The 25,604-nt window shown below is 36.6% G+C and overlaps 3 protein-coding genes across 9 annotated transcripts in view; all 3 read left to right on the top strand.

The window, feature by feature from the left end:
• LOC116178785 overlaps positions 1 to 3,229 on the top strand; it is a 33,726-nt gene extending 30,497 nt beyond the window's left edge. For 5 of the 6 annotated variants that reach the window (XM_031498395.1, XM_031498394.1, XM_031498393.1 and 2 more), the window contains exons 2-3: positions 1,031 to 1,542; positions 1,590 to 2,521. In XM_031498395.1, coding sequence (XP_031354255.1) covers positions 1,210 to 1,542; positions 1,590 to 2,051 — 795 coding nt within the window. In that variant the 5' untranslated portion in view covers positions 1,031 to 1,209 and the 3' untranslated portion in view covers positions 2,052 to 2,521. Of the gene's footprint in view, positions 1 to 1,030; positions 1,543 to 1,589 lie in introns of all 6 variants that reach the window. The other variant, XM_031498397.1, reaches the window with a different exon arrangement.
• A 5,525-nt stretch (positions 3,230 to 8,754) lies between these two features.
• LOC116177627 lies at positions 8,755 to 11,503 on the top strand. Its single transcript, XM_031496636.1, has 3 exons — positions 8,755 to 8,846; positions 9,905 to 10,705; positions 10,757 to 11,503. Exons 2-3 carry the CDS (start codon positions 9,917 to 9,919, stop codon positions 11,210 to 11,212), a joined length of 1,245 nt encoding a protein of 414 aa, XP_031352496.1. The 5' UTR covers positions 8,755 to 8,846; positions 9,905 to 9,916; the 3' UTR covers positions 11,213 to 11,503.
• A 10,564-nt stretch (positions 11,504 to 22,067) lies between these two features.
• LOC116179377 lies at positions 22,068 to 23,707 on the top strand. 2 transcript variants are annotated; one of them, XM_031499163.1, is made up of 3 exons: positions 22,068 to 22,102; positions 22,309 to 23,110; positions 23,160 to 23,707. In XM_031499163.1, the coding sequence occupies exons 2-3, from the start codon at positions 22,322 to 22,324 to the stop codon at positions 23,628 to 23,630; spliced, it is 1,260 nt and encodes a 419-aa protein (XP_031355023.1). In that variant the 5' UTR covers positions 22,068 to 22,102; positions 22,309 to 22,321; the 3' UTR covers positions 23,631 to 23,707. The 2 variants fall into 2 exon arrangements, with proteins under 2 accessions (XP_031355023.1, XP_031355022.1); XM_031499162.1 differs by having other exon boundaries at positions 22,086 to 22,102; positions 22,146 to 23,110.
• The last annotated feature ends 1,897 nt before the right edge of the window (positions 23,708 to 25,604 follow it).

Raw genomic sequence — 25,604 nt, 5'->3', positions numbered from 1 at the left:
CATAAGAGATACATTGTAAGTTTCAAGGCAAAATTCAAGATTAACTTCCAAATGGAATGCTAAGTATTTGGTGTCGCCGATTATATTATAATATGACGTAAAAATCGATGTATAAGAAATAAGAAAGTTAATGTGATTTAGTCGAAACCCACAAGTCACAAATTTTATTTTAGCACCAGTAGGAACCTGAGAAACAAGTACAACGGGTTGGTCAAAATTATTTTTGATATCTTTGAAAATAAATGCCGTTTTTTGGTTTTTAGGTTGTAACTTCGCTATTTGTGGAGTTATAAGAAAACGTTGAAAAGGAAAATTAACCAGCATAAAATTCTGCAAAACTTTGCCCATTATGCGGTTTGGGATCTTTTACGATTTACGAGATCCCCATAGTAAAAGTAAATCAATCAATCAAAATACGTTTATTTACATATGATATAGATGGTACAATAGTTGTGTTAGTAGAAAACGAGTGGTGGACTATTCAGGACACATAAGACAACGGCTTTTATCTGGGTAACTTGGCGGAGCGCACGAACCGCTTACAAAATTTTCTGAAAATAGCGCACGGACTGCTTACAAAATTGAAGACACGCTCTGGGCGAAATTCTCTATTTGTGAAGTGTAAATAATATAGTCGATAAACGTTTGGAACAAAATGCTAGGGAATTAAAAACAAATCGCGACCAATTAAAAAACAACTAGTTTCTGGAACAATAAGTAAATAAACCCCAGAAACTTTCTTCTGTGATATGGCAGTTGATAGTAGTAATGATAGTAAAGCTGTCAACATGAGGGACCGTCATTTGTTTTTTAATGAAATGGAAAATTTCCTAATTCCTATCCTCTTCGACACATCATCATCTAATGTTTCTTATGCCACACAGAACCTACCATTACAAAGTGTTTCAAGTACATCCAAATGCGTTCATGCGTCATTACTCTGAAACTTGAAGGTGTATCAATGCATATAGACAATCAATTCTTCGCTTAATTTAAAACAGTAATGAATAACTTTGTGTGTTCTTCTTAGACTTTTCCAAAAATGTCAACGATCACCGCGGAGATCGAAAACTTGGCTAGAAGTTTAGTAACCGCGGCCTTTCCCAATCGTATCAACTGCCCAATCGAACTATCAGGAAGCATTTTGGAAAATGGCGAAAATTTTCAAGGGATAATCTACCCGTAGACTATCCCCACGCTTCGCTTGTTATGAGGGAAATGGGTAGGTTTCACGCACTCTCGTACGCAATACGTGATCAAAAGCCGAAGATTTTTGACAGTTGGGAGGATCAATGTCATGAGTATTTTTTCTCCAGTAATTTTCAGGGGCCCTTACTAAAGGGCATGACTAGATTGATCAGTGACGTGCTGAACTCGTATTCTCCGCACCAAAATGAAAAGGAGCAGAGGGCTTTAGAGGAATTCGCAAGAGATTCATCAATCATTTACAAGAGCGGCCTTGTTATTAGCAGCGATGATAAAAAATATGCCGTTGAGGCACACGGTGATATGGAATTACGGAACCTTCTCTTAAAGTACGGGGTGAGTGATTGTTACCATCTGACAAAATACAAGTTTTGATGTTTTAGCGTTCTGATGACCCCGAACACCCCACCGAACTGTGCATATTGGATTGGCAATTGATGCGTGTCGCTTCGCCGGCTTTAGATGTACTGTTTTTTCTTTTCCTAAGCAGTGACGGGGAGTTGAGAAAACAGTATTACACAAAACTAATAGACGAATACTATGATAGCCTCTCATCGTTCTTACGAGAACTCGGAAGCGATCCTGAGGTTCTCCTTCCGTTTCCAATCTTATTAGAGCATCTACGGAAGCTTTCGGGGTTTGTGTTGCTCATTGCGATTTGGCTACTAGCGACAAATATGAAAGAGAGCGATGACGTTCCGGATTTTTTGAATATTGACAGTGAAGACGCCCTTGTCACAATGATTTCTGTTGTACCTAAGCGTGGGTATCTCCAGAGGATTCGAGAGCTGGTCTCTGACATGATTGAGTTTGATTACCCATTTTCCAAGCTAGTAGACCAATGACGTACTTTATTGTATATTTCAGTATGGGTTATGGGATTTTTCTGCACTTACACATTGCGGCAGTTATAGCGGTCTATACGGAGCCGTATCATGGATTGAAAAGGAATTTCATTATAAGAAAGGATGAATTGCATCACCACTTGGACTTTAGTTGTTACTTACAGATCATCACCTGTACCATATCCATCTCTACTGTTGATAGAAGGGTGAAACGTTAGCCATCTTCAATATTATTATTATTGGAATATTAACAAATCGAATACCAAACCACAGTATCCAATTGATTATTAATCTGCAAAAAAAGTTATAAGATTAATTACAAATAAGAATGTAATCACACTCTCGTTTCCTATTTAAAAACAATCATTTATACTAGCGCGACTCCGCAGGTTACTCCTACCCGTCTTACAGGGTGTCGTTCTAATTACAGGGTGTAATAGACAATGGAAAAGTACGTGAGATGACAAAGTGCAAAAAAACGTTGCTTTTTGCAATGAAACCAAAAGGTTTCGATGTTTTCCGAAGAGTTAACCGAAGAGAGATGGCATAAAATAATTCCACCTCTTGAAATCAAACTGTTGCCACAGATTTGGATATTAAGGGGGTTGACCATCCCTTTCTTGGCGTACAATATTGACTTTCCAAAAATGAACCTTTTGAAATGTTTTAGCAAATATTGCAGATATGACCCACGGTCAGTCCTTCATATACATACCACGGTGACGCACTTACTAAAAATTCCTCCTTATTCTTTTGGTAATTGACTTCAAACCCTGCTCCTTTAGGGGAATGTTTCGGAAGTAATTCCCCCAATGTGATGGTCCGTTCGACTGTACCTCGCCTAACTCGAAAACGAAAAGGGACAGGGAGACGAGACAACCTTCGCCACTTGATTTCTACAAGTTCATCGATCAATACTATTGAATAGGAGCCGGATTAAAAGTCGTATTTCCGAATGCGCGTTGTCATTCTACTGAAAATTGTGGGCACTTCTTCGTATATCATTTTAAATAAGTAATCACGGAATTACCATGAAATGCGGATATATTGACGACAAAAACAATCATGAAATCGATCCAACTTACAACCCCGTTTTGCAAGTAGGTAAATTTTTGTGCCCACGGTTTTTTGTGAATTACCATTAATTTAAATTCAAAGTTAATAATAACCAACGACCAACTGTTGATACAAAAACCATAGGCTCATTTACTTACTTGGAAATTTCCTTTGTTAAAATTAAAAACAACTTTAAATGGGAAATTGTTTTTAGCAATTTTAGTTTTTATCAACCCACTCGAATACAAACGGCTTCCCAACGATTGCTATCTGTATATGAACGCTCAAATTCGAATTTTTGCTTGAGAATTTTTGAAACTACAATCCAAATTCTAATTTCTTCAAGATAAACAAGTTTTAAATTTACATAATTGGAATAAGGAAAAAATGACCTTCTACACTTTACGAGATTGATACAAAATAGGTAGATTCGGGGTGGTTATGGCTGTACGGACTGATACGGACTGTAAAATGGATCTTTCCGTCGGATACCTCTCCTTCTACGAATTTGTTGGGGAGTTCTTGCCCCTTTTATGAAGTTTTTTCCATAGTTCATAGATCCGTACAAGAAAAACGTAACGCTAACAACTCTTTTTACAGGTTCAAACCTGTTTTGTATTAATTTAATAGGGTTTCCACTACATCCACAAGATCGTACAGTTTACGTTCACTACCCTTTTTTCAAGTACATGTACTGAAAATCAGTTTATTTTCTTTACAGGAAGATCTTGGACCACGTTAAGTAACAATCAATCCCATAGCCCTAGAATGGATACCTGCAAATCTCCTTTATCAATGAATTAACCCCTACAAAATGGATTTTTATTCATGAAAATAAGGCCATCGTTAATCGTTAGTTTCTTTCTTTACTGCACTACGAAGCAAATGGGAGCTAGTGCAATATATCAATTCCACGTACAAATCAAATACGCCACGTTCCCTTTCTCACGCTATCGGACTCTCCTCACGCTCACTCTGTGGTTTGAGCAGAATCATTTTATCACTCGTTACCCCGAAATACTAAACCTATTCAGAGAAAGATGCGCTATAGAAATCAAAAGACACAGACGATTGTTAATTCCACCAATTTCTTATACACATCTTTTCTTATTATTATTCCGCCAACCATACAAATTGCATATATTAGGCAGAAGTATTTGTCAGTTGTTCAGTCACACGATTCTTTGGTGTTAAATACAGTAAACGAGCTCCTGGGTCACTGAAAATTTAATCAGTTCTTCCTTGGGTGATGACAAACATAATAGGTACTGAAAACAGAATTTGAAAATTCGCAACCGTTCGCGAGATATCATGCACACATACAGACGGACGGGTAGAATGTCCAAAATGAACTCGCTTAGGAGCCTGATGCGATCTGCGATGATAAGTGTGTAATCTAATCTAAGTATTATCGTTGAGTGCTTCACTCAGCGGTATTATAAACCTAGCACAGAATCTTCTAATACTCCTATATAGGTGAAAGTGTGGTAACTGTCCTCAATGGTATAGGTAAAATGCAATTGCTATAAATTTTGTACAAATCACTATGTCCAATTTTCTGCACAGTTCCAATAAGATAAACGTTTAATTCAATTTGGATTCTGGAAAATGATATTTTCATTTTATTTGTAGTAGCAACTTGGCAATTGCCAATCGCTGCTTAAATAATTTGTGGCGCCTTTTTAGAATAGACCGCGCCTGAATCACAGATTATATTTTTATTTTGTTACATTTTATCTTCAAGTTGACGGAAAAAGACTGAGGACTTTGATTGGCAAGACAAAAAACCCTTTCCTCTTATTACTACTCGCACGTTAGTAAGGGAGGTATTGCATTGGGGTGAAAAATTACTTTTCTTTTTGAAATACAGGTTTTGAAGCACCTGGATTCCGAACCAAACAAAATATGTCTGTCGGTCTGTCTGTCTGTACTCTCATTTCCGACTAAACGGCTGAACCGATTGGAACCAAATGTTGTACGCATATTCTTAAACACAAAAGGACAGAATCGCGCATGCGTAGGTATGCGGGCGGTATCTGTCCTAGCCACAGAAGTGAAGAAAGGTGTGTCAAAATAACGGTAAAAATTGGTTGAATGGATTTTGAGGCTGTGTCTGATGGGTATAGGTTTTTCAAAATCACTTGCCCCGTCCTTTTAAATGGGAGAAGGTCTAGCAAACATTGTTATACAGTACAATCCCACCAACGTCCAATCCTAAATTCGGATTCGATTAAAACAATGGGAACCAGTGGTCAAATGAACCATTTTTCTGTTTAAATATCTAAATCTTCCACAACTATAAATCTATAAGACAGTGGGTTGATGTCTTCTTATACTGTAAAAATGGAAAATGACATACCCACCTACAGAATAATAGATAACTTATTGGTATAGTATAGATAAAATTCGAGGAACATAGGTGACAGAAACTAATCAACAAAATACATACATGGTATTGAGGATCTCAGTGCAAGAGTAGGAAACAATGGACTAATAATGGAAAGGGACTGATAAAAAATACTGCATATAAAATACTCTTATAATAGCGAATACGATGTACTAGCGCAATGGTAGAACATTGGGCTATAAAGCCAGAGGTCGAATGTTCGAACCTGCGTCGAGGTAAGAATTTTTCATCTGTGACAGAGAATTTCCTTAGACCAGTTTCGAGCATTCTGTCGGATACTCCGTATTAGGTTTTCCTGCAGTTTTCCTAGTTCGTAAGGTAAATACCAGAGTATTATAGCTTCCGCAGAGGCACCCCTAAAAAGCATTATGCGGCTCACTTTCTAATTGGGCGCAAGCCTGTTGAAAGCAGCGCCCAGAACAAGAGAGGGATATAAATAAATAAAAAAGATATCAAAAAACGGGATAGAGAAATCAATTATAGATTCTATTGTGAGAGTTAATAAGAGTTAATATGTACAAGACGTGACAGTAAGAAAAGAAATTGAAATCTACAATGATAAAAAGTTAAATAGTAGACCCTCTGAATCAGAATTGAACGAAAAGTACCGTAGCCACACGCACTGAGTGTGAGTTTGCTGAAATATAACAACAGAAAAAAAAACAGAATTATGGAATTGCCTTAAAGAAAAAAAAAATGGAGAATATATTTTGAGGACAATAAGACAAGAACATTATGAGGAATACAAAAAAGGTGGGAAAATCCGGCCACACAATATGAAAGATGCGATAATTGCACATGGGCAATCCACTTTTTTACGTGACAATCAATTTCAGTTTATGAGAAAATTTCATTTCAAGTTCTAAAAATGAAAGTTACCGATGCGTAACTGCCATCTTGAATTTTAAAAACTTTAAATTTCGCATAATAAACTAAAAATTTGTTTGTTAAAGCGCCAGTATCTACCATTTTCAACAAAAACCTAGTTATTTCGAAAACAAAGATGGCGTGGGGCGCAATTGTTTTTGCAAAACCTGCTTTGACTTCTTAACCGTTTGACCGATTGTAACAAATTTTTACTTCGAGTAAATTACAAATTAACGTACCATTGCAAAGATTCATTGGCATGAAAAAAATAGTTAATTTAGTTGAATTCCTTCTCCGCCAAGGGGCCTATGATCAAATTTGAAATTTTCTTTAATAAAAAAGTTCAATGCCAAAACCAAATTTTGAAATTGGCGTTTGACCTTTATTCAAAAGTGCCTATTAATCAAATTTGTTTAAATTTTCCATAAATAAAAAGTTCTGCGATGCGCAAAGCCAAAGAAATGGCGTTTATTTTCCTTTATAAGTGCCTATGTATCAAATTTTTCAAATATTTTTATAAGTAAAAAAGTCGCAATTTGTTTAAAATGGTGACATTCGAAAGGGCACTGTTTTTGAATCGATTCGATTCCACTTTTGGCATTGCGTATTATATGGCTAAAGCTATGCCCATATTGAATTTCATGCAATTCAGTTCATAACTAACGGAGATGTAAAAGCGATCGAACATTTCTAAACAAAGTTATCGTTCACACGGACAAATAGATGGACAGACAGACCAAGGAACAGACGGAGAGACCAACCGGCAGGCGACAGATAGCAATGCAAAATTATAAACGATCTCTAGGATCGTTAATAAAAATGCTTAAAATTGTAAAATTTATGGAACATGTAAAAGCGGTTTTTTGTTTTTTTTACAATAACTTTTTTTGTAACTTAACCGTTTGACCGATTGTAAAAATTTGGTATCGTTGAAAAGAGCATTCCTTGGGAAATAAGACTCGACACCATAACGAACCAAATAGCGAAAAAGTAGAACAATAGCTCTTAAGATAAAAAACTAGTAGCGTCGCAAAGTTAGCGGACGGACGGACGGACGGACGGACAAAGTGGCCACAATAGCGCATTTTTTTTTTTTTTAAATACCATATAGAGGTATACCTGTTTTTATAAAGTTTATTCTATTTTATTTTACAGTCAAATTATAAAACCCATGGTTTTTTTTACATTTCTTGCTATTTTAGGTGACCCCCCTTCCATATCAACTTACATCAAGCCCTTACTCCTCCGGATTTCGACCGAAGGATAGATTTTTGCCACTGGCTATTAAACATGGTAGCAGAAAATCCTCAGTTTCTTTCAAATGTGTTGTGGACTGACAAGCCACCTTCGGTAGCGATGGGCAATTAAACTTACATAATATGCACTTTTGGTCCCGAAATAATCCACGCTGGCTTGGGGAAGTCCAGCATCAAGGGAGATATAGTGTAAATATTTGGTGTGGGATAATTGGAGGGCGGGTTGTTGGTCCATTTACTTTGGACGGCGCATTAAATGGTCGAACATACCTACATTTCTTAGAAAATGTTCTTCCAATTTTAATGGAAGATATTCCGCTGGACGTCCACCAAAATATGTTTTTCCAGCATGATGGTTATTCCGCCCATTATGCCCTTGCTGTTCGCGATGCCAACTTCCCTGACCGTTGGATCGGAAGAGGAAGCCTATTCCCTTGGCCTCCAAGGCAAGTATTTAACACAAGGATCTTTAGATGTTGCCTTTTGCAATGATTCTGTTCATAATTGCGCACATATTAAAACTTAATGAATATTTCTAGGTCTCCCGATTTAACCTGCCTTGATTTTTATCTCTCTGGGGAAGGATTAAGAATATAGTTTTTGCAACAAGGCCAACTTCCCGCGAGGATATGATTGCAAGAATTAGGAATGCCATCTTGATCATCCCAAGAGCTGAAATTGAGACTGCTGATCTTTCCACTCTTTCCACTATTTCCAATTTTCTGCACAGTGAAAGTTCAAAATGATCAAAATTTTATTCAAATTGGATTCTGGAAATGGCGTTTTCATTTAATTCGGACTAACAACTCAACTCAATTGCAAATAGTTCCTTATCTTTAATAAGTGGGCCGTGGACGGCAAAAGACTGAGAACATTAGCAACTTTCAACTTTGACTGGAAAATGCAGGCCCAACACACTTTCCCTTATTCTTTACAGTCGTCGGAGAAAGGTGTGCCAAAGTAATGGTTTTTTATTGGTTTTTCTGGCAAACATTTTTTTCACTCACCTATCCTATCTTTTTAAATGGTAGAACTGGAGGTCTAACAGTGGTCGAGGTATCGTAATAATTATACTAATACTGTTCAGGGACGTGTTCAGTGTACCGTACTCGGTAGTAAAATTCGCGTGTGAACTTAAAATATGTGTGAGGGAAATTGACAAATAAGTACGACCAGTTTCAGTTACGAAACAGTTCCAGCCGTGCGTAGGTCTGTAATATTATTTTCCTTATTTTGTTTCAAGAGTGTTTATCGAAGCTAATATTGTATTTTAAACCTTGGCTTTACTTGAAGTGTAACGTCTAATGCAGTTCGCTCCCTTATTGCAGAGACTCAGTTGCCTGTTTGAATAGAGTACGAATTTCTTCCCGTGTCCATTCCTTCCGTTTCTAAAACGCTCAATGTACTATCGTGGGAAATTTTCTTCTTTTCTGAATATTGCACTGTAGCCCTTTATCTTTTGTTTTCAATTAGTTTTGAAACCAAATTCATTCGTTCATTCGCTCGCATAATCAACACGGCCACAGAATTATTACCATAAGAAATACATTTTAAATTTCAAGGCAAAATTCCAGATTAATTTCCGAATGTGCTAAGTAATTTTTTTCTCTATCGAGTCACGTAAACATCCAATATCGCGTATATAAGAAATTAACGCGTAACCTTCGAAAAAAGATGAAGTTTTTAGCATACGGTATTAATTGTAGCGGAATTACACTTACTGTAGCTTAAGTAATTCGAAGCGGAGTGTGTCAAAGAATGTCGTATATATTTCCTATTTTAAACGTTTTATTGCCATATACCAGTAAGTGGTTTCAACACGTGGCGACAAACCGTACCAGATTAGGACCCTAGTTGGACAAAACGTACTGCGTTTCGCCGTGGGCCAATCAGAACGGCGGATTTTTGCCGTATAGTTAATACGTGGTACGTTATGCCTAAATGCATCCGGTTTATTTTTTGATAACCTATCGGAGCGCACGAACCGCTTACAAAATTTGGTCAAAATAGCGCACGGACTGCATACAAAACTGAGTATGAATAATATAGTCGATAAACGTTAGGAACAAAATGCTAGCAAATTAAAGACAAATCGCGACCAATTAAAAAATCGCTTCTAGAACAATAAGCAAACAAACCCCCTGAAATCGATCGCCTTTAGAAATAGCAAATGTTTGAGTCTCAATTTTCAATTTAAATTGGATCCATGCATATACACAATCAACTCTTCGCTTATTTTAAGATTATAATTGATAACTTGGTTTTAGACCTTTCCAGAAATGTCCTCCGTCACCGCGGAGATCGAAAACTTGGCTCGAAGTTTAGTGACCGCAGCCTTTCCCGATCGTATCAGCTGTCCAATCGAAATATCAAACAGCGCGTTGGAAAATGGCGACAATTTTCTGGGGTTAATCTACAATGTTTCAGTAAGTGACGACAACGGTACTATTCACCTGGTTGTGAAGTTGGCACCTCAAGAAGACTACTTCAGGATTGTGATGCCAGTGCGTGAAATCTATAAAACGGAAATATTCGCCTACAAGGAAATACTATGCGAGTTTTCTCGAATTCAGGACGAGAAAAAGTTGCCGCGCGATTTTCAAGCGTTTGCCAGGATGTACGCGTCGAGGACTGACAATCTGCGAGAATCTTTACTAATGGAGAACGTAAAAAAGAGGGGGTTTAGACTTATAAACCACCGAATACCCGTAGACTATCCCCACGCTTCGCTTGTTATGAGGGAGATGGGTAGGTTTCACGCACTTTCGTACGCAATACGCGATCAAAAGCCGGAGATTTTTGACAGTTGGGAGGATCAATGCCATGAGTACTTTTTCTCCAGTAGTATTCAGGTGCCCGCATTAAAGGGCATAACTAGACTGGTCAGTGCAGTGGTGAACTCGTATCCTCCGCACCAACGTGAAAAGGAGCGGAGAGCTCTAAAGGAATTCGCAGGTGATTTATCAACCATCTACAAAAGCGGCCTTGTTGTTAGCAGCGATGATAAAAAATATGCCGTTGTGGCTCACGGTGATATGGAATTACGGAACCTTCTCTTCAAGTACGGGGTAAGTGTTTGTTAGGTACCATCGAACAAAGTGCAAGTTCTAATGTTTTAGCATGACCCCGAACATCCTACCGAGCTGTGCATTTTAGATTGGCAAATGATGCATCTAGCCTCACCCGCTTTAGACGTACTATTTTTTCTTTTCCTAAGCAGTGACGGGGAGCTGAGAAAACAGTATTACACAAAATTAATAGACGAATATTATGATAGCCTCTCGTCGTTCTTACGAGAACTCGGAAGCGATCCTGAGGTTCTCCTTCCGTTTCCAATCTTATTAGAGCATCTACGGAAGCTTTCGGGGTTTGTGTTGCTCATTGCGATTTGGCTACTAGCGACAAATATGAAAGAGAGCGATGACGTTCCGGATTTTTCGAATATTGACAGTGAGGACGTCCTTGTCACAATGATTTCTGTTGTACCCAAACGTGGATACCTCCCGAGGATTCGAGAGCTGGTTTCTGACATGATTGAGTTTGACTACCCATTCTCTAAGCTAGTAGACCAATGACGTACTATAGCATATTTGATTATGGGTTATGGGATTATTGTGAACTTACACATTCCGGCAGTTATAGCGGTCTATACAGAGCCGTATCATGGATTGAAAAGGAATTTCATTGTAAGAAAGGAAAAATAGCATCACCACTTGGACTTTAATTGGTACTTACAAATCATCACCTGCACCATATCCATCTCTACTGTTGATAGAAGGTTGAAACGTTAGCCATTTTCAATATTATTATATTATTGGAATATTAATAAATCGTATTTGGGGGTATTTTGGGGAGGTGAAACCAAATGGTTTAGTTGTTTTTCCGACGAAATTTGTAAATATATTGTAGTGTGGTCACTATTCAGCGTTTAGAATAGAATTAAATAACACTAATAATATTTTTATATTTGATTAAATGACATATTCAAATTATCACCATGTAAACTAAAAAACAACTGTTTCAGATCCACCCATGGATCGCCACAATATGAAGATTTTGTTCTGCGAACTTGATCTTGACCTTAACAAAGGGGGATGTGTGCGAAAGACTGCAACTTTCAACCAGATAAAGCGCGAACGAACTTTTTTGTTTCTTGAAACATAATGCGGAAACTATTAATCTGACCACACAGTGACCGCGCGATTAACACACGAAAAACTACTTGCTTTTCATATCCGAATTATTAATCTTGCGGTTTTTTAAATGAATATCTTTGACCACGTAGGTAACCTGATGATTTCGTAGCCCAAGAACGAATACCTGCAAATTACTTAATTAATGCCTACATAATGGCTTCTTATTAATGCAAACAGGACATCTTTAATCATTGAGTCGTTTCTGCGCTACACATCGAACGAGAGCCCACGTACAAATCAAATATGCCACATTACATTTTCCACGCTACCAAAATCGCCTCATGCTTTATAACGGTTGGCAGAGTTGGCGCTGCGTTACCTCAAACCCCCCGCATAAACGGCAAACTAGCTCAGGGTTGGAACACAAAATAAGAGCTTAAAATTTTGTATTTTTGTATTTTTTGTATTTATTTAACATAATATAATTATTTATTGATATAATGAAAAAAATTGGCAACAATCACATAAGCCAAGGCTCGTGCGTGATGGGTAATCGAGCATATTACATGTAAGTACACTAATACAAAAAAAAGAACAAAACAAAAATATAGATCACGTTAGCTTGGAGTAAAAATCCAATTCTACACCTAATAGCCAATCCTTAAACCTTTTCTTAAACGAATGTAGGGTCTCGCAATTTTTTAAATAGATAGGCATTTTATTATAAAGCTTAACACCCAAGTATAATGCATGATGATGGGCATGCGAAGTACTCGCTTTAGGGATTATTAACGTTTTTTGGTTGCTTCTAGTATAATGTTCATGGGCAGGCACTTTATATGTATCTTTGCGCTCAAAAGTAAAAGTAGCAATCTTTTGCAGATACAATTGTCGAATCGTTAATAATCCCGATTCAGCGAACAGAAGATTGGTAGGGTAGCGATAGTCTTTACCCATAAGTATTTTAATAATCCGTTTCTGTAAAATTTCTAATTGATGCAAATAACAATCTGCTACTGCACCCCATCCTAAAATGCCGTACATAATAACCGACTGTACTGTAGCGTAATATACCATATTATATCTTCCACAGAGATACTTCGTTATGGGCATATGATCTTCTTAACATGGTTGCACTTACCAATGGCGTTGAGCGCGACTCAATTTTTATCTATAAACTCTCCCCATATGAAATTGAGAAGATACGAGGGTAGTAATAACAGTACAAATCAAATTAGGTACGAAAAAAATACTGGTTTATTATCAAACATCAACTCAAAGTAAAATTGTCTTCACAATTAGACAGCGTATAATACGAATACAAAATATTCCCCCAAATTTTCAAAATTATTAATTTCATTGCCCAAAACTCTTAGTATACTAAATGTGCAACTGAAATTGCAAAATTATGGTATAAAGATACTGAGTAGAATCGTGTGTAATGTTAGGCGTGTTCGGAGTTTGAAATTAAACTTAAACTGGTCCTTACATTTAAAGTTACGTAAGTAAAGAAACGTAACTCCCCTTCGTTGATGATATAAAATGTACCTACCTCTTAAATAAGATGGCTAACCATCGATGAAGCAGCAATTGTCGATGGAAATTGCAGTAGAAGAAATTATAGGCGAAACCTAAAGAAGGTACTAACACTCTAAATAAACGAAAGCCAAATGGCCGTACTTACAATAAGAAAGGAAGAACGCAAATTTATATCCTTATTAGGAGCATTGATAGGTGTATCCCGTCAAAACTAATTACTTCGGAAAGTTATGAATCCAATCGCCAGAGATCAATACACGGAAGATAGCAATTAAAATTCCATACGTTCTACCTTACGCTTTAACTGTTTTATTAAGCGACGTGCGGCGTATGAAGGAAAAGGAAGGTGGCAATCGACAACCACTGCGCGGTAAAATTGCGTTGTTAAATTCCAATAATAGATGCAGCCATCTATCAAAATCGCTTCAAACGTTACGGAGATCTTTCAACAAGTAATAAACCATAAACAATAATATTGGTTCGTAAGGGTGAAAATAAATCGTTACAGCTTATCTGTGGTTTAAGCAGAGCAACATAGTTAAAATACGAATTTTAGATCTTGTTACCATAACCTTCCTTAATCTACTAAGAGAAGAATGCGCTATAGAAATCAAAAGACGCAGAGAAAACGTTTGTCAATCCCACCAATCGCTTACAGACGTTTTTTTTACAATGGGGTCATCCCGCCTTCATTTTTTATTTCTGATCCACAAAGTACATTAAAAATAAAAAGACCCGTGTGTCCTCAATTTTTATTTGCGAGTAAAATAAAACCCAAAATAAATTATTGAAAAGCTGTGTTTTTAGTCCGAATTTGAAACGCTTCAGTCTAAATACGTCATAAACCTACAACCAATCACGTAGAAGTGAGCTGGCAACCTTACGCGAGGGTCTGACGTTTGTCACATTTGACGTTTTGAGAGGGATGTTTAACTGCATCTAGCACGAAAGTGACAAGTGCCTGTGACAGATGACGCAAGTTATAAATGCCATTCTCCTGCAATATTGCCAAGTCGTTATGTCATCTGAATGGTTCTAGGAGCTGATTGGTCGGGCTTATTACGTCACAGAGCCCGCCACAATCATATCGTTTTGAATAAACCTTTAAAACCGCACATGTTCATTATTTTTTTGCTAATCAGCCTCTATTTTTAAATAAACTTTTACTGTCCAAAAAAATGTTTTATGGTTTCAGGTACACGCTTATTAAATTAGAACTGCGGAATTCAACTATACTGTAAACCCCCATTCCACTAGCCATACAATTTATTGGAAAATTCACCTGTGTAAATTTGACACCCTTTAGACCTTCTATGATTTGTAATGCCTAAACGGTTTGAATTAGAATAAATCTCAAAAATGATAACTTTATCTGTCTGTATAAAATTCGATTATGCTCTACTAACGTAATCTCAGACTAAAGAGAAATGATATAAAATTTAGTTACTTTTCATGAAATCAAGTTCTTCTAATAATTTTTTGTGGGAAGATCTCAAAAATCTCCCTTCAAAAATTAAAAAAAAAACTAAGGTTTTTGAGTGTTCAAGAAAATACGTTGTTCTGTAAGAATCTGCTTTTGTAAGTATTTGAAGGTTTTTAATCAAATTAATCGGTAGATTTACAAAAAGGTCTTTAGAAAGATTAAATTAATTATTGCGTCATTTCAAGGATTTCTAAAAAAGTTGCCAAGATAGTGTCATATGATGTTGGTAAACGGAGAACCGTCATCTGAACATTTTACTTCAACTTTCTCTCCAAAGTTTCCAATCTTCTGCTAATAGTCGAAGTTCATATCATGATCAACCAATTGATTCAAATTGGATTTTGTGAAATGGCATTTTCATTTAATTTGGACTAACAAAGCCCCAAGATTCAAAATAACCCTCCCTTATTTTTTACGAGAGAGGTGTTTCAAAATAATGGTAAGCATTGGCTGAGTGGTTTTTGGGGTTACGTACAGATTCTTCTGGCAAACAATTTTTTTCAAGATCACTTTTCCCATCCTCTTAAATGGAAGAAGGTCTATCAAACATTGTTCTACAATCTCAAAAACGTCCAATACCAAAATTCGGATTGCATTAAGACAATGGGGTACAGAGGTCCAGGTAGAGCAATGGCAATAACAATTTGATATCATTTTTATAATACGGGTCAAGGACCAAATAGACGCGCGTTCGGTGTACCGTGGTAGCTAGTAACGTTGAAAAAAAAACCTTCGTGTGAACCTTACTCATTGCTGGGAACAAAAATTGTGCGTGAGAGTATTTTATTGACAAAGCATTTTTCTTGTCTTCAATATTTAGTATAAGTACGATTAGCATCAGCCACAAAACCAACCTTGTATTAAAATCTGTATCATAGTTTTCCTCATTTTGTTTCAAGGGTGTTCACCGAAGCGAATATTTTGGGAATTTAACCCATGGGCTTACTTAAAGAATAACCTGTTCTTCGCCCCACTGGATTTGCTTTGTTGTTTCAGAAATTTTTCTGTTGGTGCATTGCAGGCGCGACATTTACACGATTATTACGTAATAAAATTATATTTTTCGTAGCTCGCCAAATAAAAGAGATACTGGAGTGACCCTCTTATCTCGAACACACTGTATATTACTCGGGACGGTCGAAAATGTATGTGGGGTAATTTAACAAAATAAAAATGTAGTGCAGTAGTAAAATTAAGGAACTGGTTCAAGAAAAGAAAGAGGAAAAAATACTTTTTAGAACAATAAATAAGGATGACTCTGAAGGAATCCTAAACATGTCGTGGATGAACGGTTGGTATTAACCAAAGGAGTGGGAAGGGATTATTCTACTAATATTTAAAAAAATCGTTAAGCCATTTGAGAGCAGGAGGCGAATTTGTTTTTTCGATTAACGGCCCTTATGGACATTTCATGCCTTTACGGGAATACAAACACGAAATAATTTTTTTATTATACTTAATTGAAATCACCTTATTTACACCTGTATTAGAAATAATGGTATCTGGCCTTTTCCAGGCTAGCGCACGGAAAAACTTTTCCCGGTCCCTTTGATTCTTTCCGTGCATTGAATATAAATACCCAAAATATTGCTTTAAAATACAAATTTACAGGGAAGTAAACTAATTTTCAGAAAATCTATATAGGCGTTGTAAGGTTTAAATGTAAGTATTTTGCGTTTTAATTCGTAGATGTTTGAAATGTTAGATAAAATTTCTTTGAGAATTTGTGACATTTTTTGACGTTTCGTCAACCTTATCTGAAATAAACTAATTAAAGAAATCGCCTTTGAAATGATTTGAGAGTAACCATGAAAACGCATTTTCTATAACTGTTACAAAATAAAAATGTTAGCGAGTTTGTTGTTTTTTATGTTATGGATTTAAAAGAAGTATAATAAAAAATATCGTTCATTACACGTCCAGAAATGCTTTTTCCGTGCTTGCATGACTTCCCGTGTTCGGCTGCGCCTCTCACGGATATACTATTGATTTCTGATCGAATGACACCAGTACCAAGTCTGTATGCAAGTGGTGTAGTTCCGGAGCCTTTGTGAATTAGACGAACATCAAGAACGCAAAAGTGCACTTTTTATTGTTTGAAAGTGAAAGTGCACTAAAAAGGCGACAACAAGAATTGTGAATCACCATATTAACCGTGGCAGTCAAAATACATACAGTGAGTTTTTTTTAAAATGCGAACATAGGAGTTTGCATGCAATGTAATTTCCCTATGTTCGATTTTAAAAAAAACACATCAATCTATGAGGTGTGCGCGGTTCACATTCCCAAATCGCGCAACTTGTGAGACTATGAACAGCAATTCTATAGTCTTTATGATGAAGAGCACTCGGTAAGATTTTTTAAAGAAGCCATGTGAGGCCATAGCAACTTTCAGATACATTTTTCTTAAACTTACGATAACTTGACCTCACAGGCCACGCACTGACACCACAACTCATTGTGAACCAACCTTTAATTATTTGTAGGTCATGTGCACCTGGTATTCTACTAATTTGATCTATTCAATACATAAATTAAGAAAATAAATACCGAAAACAATTACAATAAAATGTTCGAAGTGTCATCCTTGACATTCTAAGCAATAACCTAACCGATTTCGTAATTAAATTGGACGGCGGTATTTTTAAAAATATGACAGCTGTCAATTCTATCTACTCATTTGAACTACTCAATAGATTGATGTGTTTTTTTAAAAATCGAACATAGGGAAATTACATTGCATGCAAACTCCTATGTTCGCATTAAAAAAAATTCACTGTATATGATATATCCTAGGTAACAAAGATACCATGAATCGGATACGGTCTCCATCAGAATATGAATTATAGGCGCAGGCGGTCTTTTTTTCGAAGTTTTGCTGGTGGCTAAAGTAAGTTTGATTGGTGGACAGTGAGAAAGCAATAGAGAAGATGAATTAAAAAAGGCGCAAAAAGGAAAAGTCGTTAAATAAGCGAGGAGGTATTTGGCAGTCAGTATTAGTGAATGATTTTTTTTGGTAAATGACAGTCAGTCTTGGTGGTTTGATTTTCAAATGCAATGGCTATGTTTTTTAAGATTTTTGAAAAAAGCAATCAAATTGCTGTACGACAACGTGAAATATATGGTTGATATACACAAAATTGAGAAATTCGTGAATGAATATTTAGAAAACTTATTACACCTAGTATGCTGTGTGCTGTCAGGAATGTGCGGTGGTTGTGTTACATGGGGAGATCGTAACGCGTAACAGTAAATCTTCAAGGCGGAACATTGAACAAGTTGATGTAGGTCTTTTCTGTGTAATACAACAGACACCACGTATCCTGACAGCACACGGCATGCAACATTTCATAAGTTTTCTAGTTCCCAAATAAGACAAATCATAAAACCACAAACCTCTGTTGCCAAAAATAATGACCAGATCGGGTGGGATTGCATGGGTAACTTTCTTATTATTAAAGATAGAGAATTGGTTAAATTGACAATGTTTTGCAGTTTTAGATGCTTACAAATTTCCTTGTGGAAATTCAAAATGTCGAATAGGTTCGACGTAAATTCAAAAAAACTAAAATTGGTCATTTCCTTTAATGTCTTATATCATCGAAAGTATAAGAGATATTAAAAAAAGTTTTATATTAAAGTTACTGTCTTTGATACGCCTAACTTAGAATTGATGTCAAAACAAAATTCAAGATGGCTACCTTTGAGGAACATTAATTACCAACTTCCTAAAGTTAAATAGGCGCCATATTGGATTTTTAGATTATTTTATAGATTTTTTAATTCTCTTTTCAACGAGCTATCATAGCATAAGATTGAAAATAAGATACCCGTTATATCAACGGTTTTTATATTTTAATCAAGTAGGCTATGGTGAATTAAAAAAAAAACAAAACAAAATCTATTCGAGGCAACAAAACGATGAAAATAATTACATCAGATGTTTAAAATATCAGGAGCGCACTCATGGAAGGGGGGTTTGAGCGTTACAACTCCCTCCAAAATTTTATATAAGTAAGCGTAGAAAAATTTTGACTTTTATGACGTCACTTATTGACTATCATATGTATTATCCATACTTACATACCTACAAAATGCTCGTATAACTACTATAACTATCCCCTCGAAAAAATGCCATGCCATTATTCAGTTTAAACATTTCAAGACACTTCGCTTTACTTTACACAATGTATTACCATTGATGGATTGTTCCAGGTCTCATTTTGTAGGTGGTTTATCCGTAAGAATATCGAAACTAACAGTTTTACCAGTTCGAGTATATGGACAGATGAATCTTATTTTTCTGCAGAGTGTTCAAATCGACATAATGAACACTACTCGTCACAGGAAAACCTAGATGAGTTTCACGCTGAAATCATTTTAATTTAATTTAAGTTTTGAAATTAATGTATTATATGGCATAATGGGAAGTCATGTACTTGGATGGAACTTTAACTGCTCACCATTATTTACAAATTCTCCAATAAACTTCCTTAAAGGATTTTTTAGACAACGTATGGTTCGCAGAAAGGGTAGGTTTATGCCGTTTATGGTACCTACCAACAATTGAGCTGGCTACCCAGGTCACATTTCACGAATTGTGTACATTGTACATTAAAGAATAAAGTACATGGAAGTAAATACTATACTAATAGGTAATAATAACACAACTGCGCGAAGCCGTTCTAAAGGCGTGTTATAGTATCAATGGCAACACGTTGCCTAAAGCAAACTGTCTTGAAGTGTGTTTCACTAACAATGGCCAGTATTTTAAACATGTGATGTAATTGTTTTCATTGTTATGTTGCCTCGAATAGATTTTGTTTTGTTTTTTTTTAATTCATCATAGCCTACTTGATTAAAATACAAAAACCGTTGATATAACTGGTATTTTATTTTCAATCTTATGCTATGAAAAGAGAATTAAAAAATCTATCAAATAATCTAAAAATCCAATATCGCGCCTATTTGACTTTAGGAAGTTGGTAAATATTCCTCAAAGGTAGCCATCTTGAATTTTGTTTTAACATCAATTCTAAATTAGGCGTATGAAAGACAGTAACTTTTATATAAAACTTTTTTGTATATCTCTTGTACTTTCGATGATATAAGACATTAAAGGAAATGACCAATTTTAGTTTTTTTGAATTTACGTCGAACCTATTCGACATTTTGAATTTCCACAAAGAAATTTTAAATAAGGATCTAAAACTGCAAAACATTGTCCATTTAACCAATTTTCTATCTTTAATAATAAGAAAGTTACCCATGCAATCCCACCCGATCTGGGACACACTGTATAAATTTAAATCTTAAATGTGATGGTGATCAAAACGGCGCAGACGATGATTGTTTTCGACGATAGCGATGGTAATAGTAGGCTGGAGAGCTGGTGGTATATTTTTTAAACAGTTTTATTATTGTTGATATTTGGATGTTATGTATAACCCAATAACAAATCCGACCGTCTGGGAGCCATTTTGCGGATGGCGCGGCGGTAGTGGGTGGTGGAAGAGAGAGAAAATTCAAACACGGGCCATCGATAAGACCTGCATCGCGGTGGGTGTCACATGCATTCAGTGAAGGTCAAAAATGGACACGATATACAATATGCTGTGGCCACATCGTCGGCCACCACCAGGAGAAAGGAGACCACATGTTAGAGACAATCGTTGCCATTGATAGATTTTACGCCAGGGCTTTCGAACCAGAGCTCAAAAAAATAGTTACCATGACTTAATCCCCAACACTCGTATAAATAATCCTTTTGTACGTGTGTTGTGGCTGAACTCCTAAACGGCTTTACGGATTTAGATGGAATTTTTGTGTCTCTGTGTATCCTCGGATTGGTTAGATTCACCTATTGGATTATAGGGTTTTTAAAAACGTCTTTTTTGTTGATGTCCCACTCTGCTATTTCGCGTACTGATCGATACATGCGCCAAGTCACTCCAACGTGTTTCGTTTGGGAGTCCCCCTCAAAAAAGTGGTGAAATTTGCATTCCTTCCGTTTATCTCAGCAACCATAAGAGTTACAAGGACTGGTGGCATATCTATGAATAGGTTTTGTGTATGCCCATTCTGATTTTGCAAACATTTTTTAAAATTTTTACTCTCAATGGGGGTGCGAACAAATTTGGTATCTGGGGGTTTTTGAAGATGAAAATAACGAATATGAAACTAGTTTTTGAAAATTGGAAAAAAAATGCACCGCAATTTTTGGCCGAACAACGAAAATGGTTTTTTGTACTCATTGAATGGAAAGATAATGTTTCCAAGCTTCCTCGATGCACGGGAAAACGACTTTCCCGCATCGCGGTGTTTTTTAGTTTCCGCTGGAGAGAAGGAGTTATGCGCGTTCTTCGGTTGGTAGTACTTATTGAAGTCGACGAACGTCCATGTCATGGTTAACTGTCATCTGCTGTAAAATCAATTAAACCGTTGGTTGAGGGTATTTAGTGCGATTAATCGGAAACAGACGTACACTAAGTTTTACGTAAATATATAAACAAGAACTTATAACCCAATCAAATTATTTTTCAGAATTGGAACTCAAGAAAAAGTAAAATTTATTGTTAAAACGTCTTAAAATGTGACCAGTGATATTCTGCAACTATTCGCATATGCAGTTTAAGAAAGCACATATTAACACACACAAAGCTTCCAAGGATTTTAAATGTAACGAGTGTATTTACGCAACTCAAGATATTCAGTGAAAACGATGCAATGCCGTGACCAGTAGTAGCACTCATTGCAAAGGCAAAATATGTATTAACCAAAGATGTGGAAGTTTTAAATGTGACCAGTGCATTATTAAAAGTGGGTAAAAATGTTACCAACCAAACATATGATTGTGTTACCAACTCATGATTAAAAAAAAGCTAATTTACAAAACTTTATTAATTTTGACCTTTTTTACGCAATTCGTTACAAAAAATATTGTACCTAACTCTTTCGGAAAGAATTTTCCTGCATTCGCACTAAATGCAGCACTCCCTACGGTCGTGCTGCAAACAAAGTGCTCATGCGGGAAAATTAACTTACCGAACTTGTTAGGTAAATAACTAATTCGATTATACACATCTACTGTATGAAATCAAAGTGACATGCGACATATTTGGGTCCATTTCCATTCCACAAAGTGTATCGAAAATCTTAAAGGTTTGTCACGTTTACAATTAAAATAACTACACGTGTAAGACCAAGGCTCACGTCTCATGATTATTGAATCGTGATTTTCGTCTCGCCGTCATATCTATACTTCTCATATACCTACAGATCGAGCTCCAAAGCAAAACTCGATAGAGGTGGGTGCTATATTTTAATTTCTACACTTACTGTACTGCACAGTTTTCGGGTCGATATTTGGAGGATGCTTGCGCACTCTAGTGTTTAGTTTTGGCTTACCCACAAGCTGAATATCCCCTCTGTTAATTGGAATACACCACCTGACGTCTAAAGGAAATCCACCTCCTTTCTAATTTTCAAAAATTATTTTTTTTGTTTTTCTTAGAACGTGCTCGGCAATGTCTTCCATCACTTTGGAGATCAAAAAGTTAGCTCGCACCTTAGTTGAGGCGGCGTTTCCCGATGGAACCAACCGCTCAATCGAAATATCAAGCAGTGGTTTGGAAAGTGGCGACAATTTTATTGGATTGATCTACAACGTCACAGTCAATGATACAAACGGAACCCTTCATTTAGTCTTAAAAGTGGCACCGCAAGAAGGAACCTTTAGAGAGACATTCGCGGTCCGCGAGATCTATAAAAGCGAAATATTTACCTACAAGGAAATACTACGGGAGTTTTTTGAGTTGCAGCGCGATAAAAACTTGGAGCGCAATTTTCAAGCGTTCGCCAAGTTGTACGCCTCGTCAACCGAGTACCTGCGGGAGGCGTTGATAATGGAGAACGTGAAAATGAAGGGTTTTAGACCTCTAAATTATCGAATATCCGTCGACTACCCTCACGCTTCGCTTGTCATGAGGGAAATTGGCAAGTTCCATGCGCTGTCGTACGCAATGCGTGACCAAAAGCCAAAAATTTTTGACAGCTGGAAAGATCAGTGCCATAAATGCCTTTTCTTCAGCAATGTGAAGGTGCCTGCCCTGAAAGCCGTACCTATTTTGACCAACGCTATTCTAACCTCCTACCCTTCGCAACAAAATGAAGAGGAGCGGAAAGCTCTGCAGGAATTCGTGAATATTTTACCAGTCATTTACAGAAATTTCTCTTGTATTAGTCGAGATGACATGAAATATGCCGTGATAATTCACGGTGATTTGGAAATACGCAACCTTCTCTTCAAATACGGGGTAAGTGTTAATTACCATCGGGCAGATACTGCAAGCTTCCTTGTTTCAGAATCCACACGACCCCGATTGTCCCACAGAGTTGTGCATAGTAGACTGGCAATTGATGCATCTCGCTCCGCCGGCAATGGAAGTTCTATTTTTTATCTTCCTAAGCACCGACAAAGAGCTGAGAGAGCAACATTACACAAAATTGATAGAGGAGTACTATCAGAGCTTTTGTTTATTCCTGCGAGAACTCGGAAGCGATCCTGACAGTTTGTTTCCGTTTCCAATTCTACTAGAGCATTTGAAGAAATATTCGGGGTGGGCTCTATTACTCGCAATTTTGTTTAATCCCTCAAATTTGAAAGAGGGCGATGACATCCCTGATTTTTCCAACTGTGACGATGAGGATGCTATGGTCGCAATGATGTCCATTATACCTAAACGCCGTTACCTTCAGAGGATGCGAGATGTTGTCAGTGACATGTTGAATTATGGCTACCCATTCTACATGCTGACAGATCAATCACGTACTTGATTGTTAATTTTAATAGGGTTAACCAAAATTCATGTAAAATTATGGATAGGTATCATTATTGAATTGCTTACTAAAGATTTTTGGTCCTCACTTATTACAACAATTACAACGGTCCCATAATGCGTTCACTTTAAGTCGTATTGATGAACGAATTTTGCAAGTCTATGAAAGATTTTCAACTGGGCCCCTTTTATGGATTGAAAATCAATTACGCTACTATTCAACAATTAATAAAAGATTATAGCAATACAAGAACAAATTCAATAAAGATTTTACGTCCTCACATAAAACAAATAGAACCCCCGTCTCATCGCACAAGCCGATCATAAAAATCGTAATTGAATAATTGTAAAAGTCGTACTTGAATTTTGAAGTCCTGCAAATTGTTAAAATATAAAACACATGTGAAAAGGTACATAGCACTCTAACCATATACACAAAATCTCCCAGATACCCTAAATTATCTAAACACCCTGTATATTAATCACAAATGAAAGCCACCCACACTTATGGACGGTAACATTTTAACTACGATACGTATCAAAGATTATAATATGCCCTAAATTGGATTCCCACCCAGTACTAATCTTCAACCTTCCCCTAACACATGATAAAGCTTGCCCTGACTATGACGTAATTAAGCCAAAGGAATATTCCTAACTCGCAATTCCTATAAACGTAATTGAAACTGTTACGTACAAGAAAAAACATTGCGTGTTTTATGTTCTATCTAAGTAAATAAGTCATTTTTATTGTAGTAATTTGAATTGGTCTTTGTAACGGGTAGGTTGGTCCTACGGTTCCTCAAACCCGTCGCATAAACGGCCAATCAGCTCAGGGTAAATACAAAATAATAGCTTGCGAATCTTCCACAGCGGTAGTTAGTTCTGGGCATTTTCGTTGCACTTACCAATGGTTGAGCGCCACTCAATTTCTATCTTAACTCCCCTTGTATGAAATTGAGAAGATATCAGAGTAGTAATGGATACTCCGTATATGGCCAAGTACAAGTAAAACACATAAGGCAACGCTTATTTTGCATAAAATTAAACGTTGACGCCAAGAAGTTAGCTCAATTCTCGGATCCCAGAACCTGCAATTGATTGACCAACGCCCGAAGGGCCTCGCTTTACTCGTATTAGTTTTATTACAAGTAGGAACGGTCCTTAATTGGCCAACTTTTTCATAAGGAAGTGGCAGACTCCAATAGCATTCACGTATCTAACTCGATCATAACTTAACCTAAATCGCAAAGATAATAATAACAAATTACTTGAATGTGATGGCATAAATAACGCAGAAGGGGCAAAAATAGTTAATACCAATACGCTAAAAGTTACGGAAGTTGTCTCTTTGTTGAGAATTGATTCTCGCTATCAATTTCGATCCTGACCTTGTGACCCAACTCCAGAATATGGTCGCTCATTATCAGCAGGTGCCCGATGTTGCTACTCGCAGATAAATGGTGAATTTAACTCAAGGTTACTCGTACGTCGAGAGAATTTTAGGTAAAAAATCTCCGAAACTTAAACTGGTCCTTGCAGCAGAATGAAACTGAATCTGTATTGGTCCGTTAAACTGGAAACAATTAAAATAGGATTTGAACCCTAAAATTAAAACCCTAAAAGAAAATCAAAGGCAACCTTTCTCTCTTGATAAACTAAAATGTACATACTTTTTAAATAAGAGGGCTAATATCAGCCGAAACCTAAAGAAAAGGTACACTTCAACTACGGAAAATTCAAATGGCGGAAAAAACGCAATTATATCCTCCTATTGGAGTTTATAGGTGAATTCGTTTTGAAAATTTATCCCCAATTTCCCCAAATGAATGAATCCAATTGCCAGGGATTAATAAAGTATGGATGATAGTAATTAAAATTCTATGCGTTTTCAACTAACGCCTTAGCTGTTTAATTAAAATGAAGTGCACTCCGTCACGGCTCACAATAGAAAAATGAAAATGAATGTGGA

The sequence above is a fragment of the Photinus pyralis genome, unplaced genomic scaffold (genome assembly GCF_008802855.1).
Source record: "Photinus pyralis isolate 1611_PpyrPB1 unplaced genomic scaffold, Ppyr1.3 Ppyr1.4_LG8, whole genome shotgun sequence".
NCBI classification, from domain to species: domain Eukaryota; kingdom Metazoa; phylum Arthropoda; class Insecta; order Coleoptera; family Lampyridae; genus Photinus; species Photinus pyralis.
This window is presented reverse-complemented; position numbering and strand designations above follow the sequence as displayed.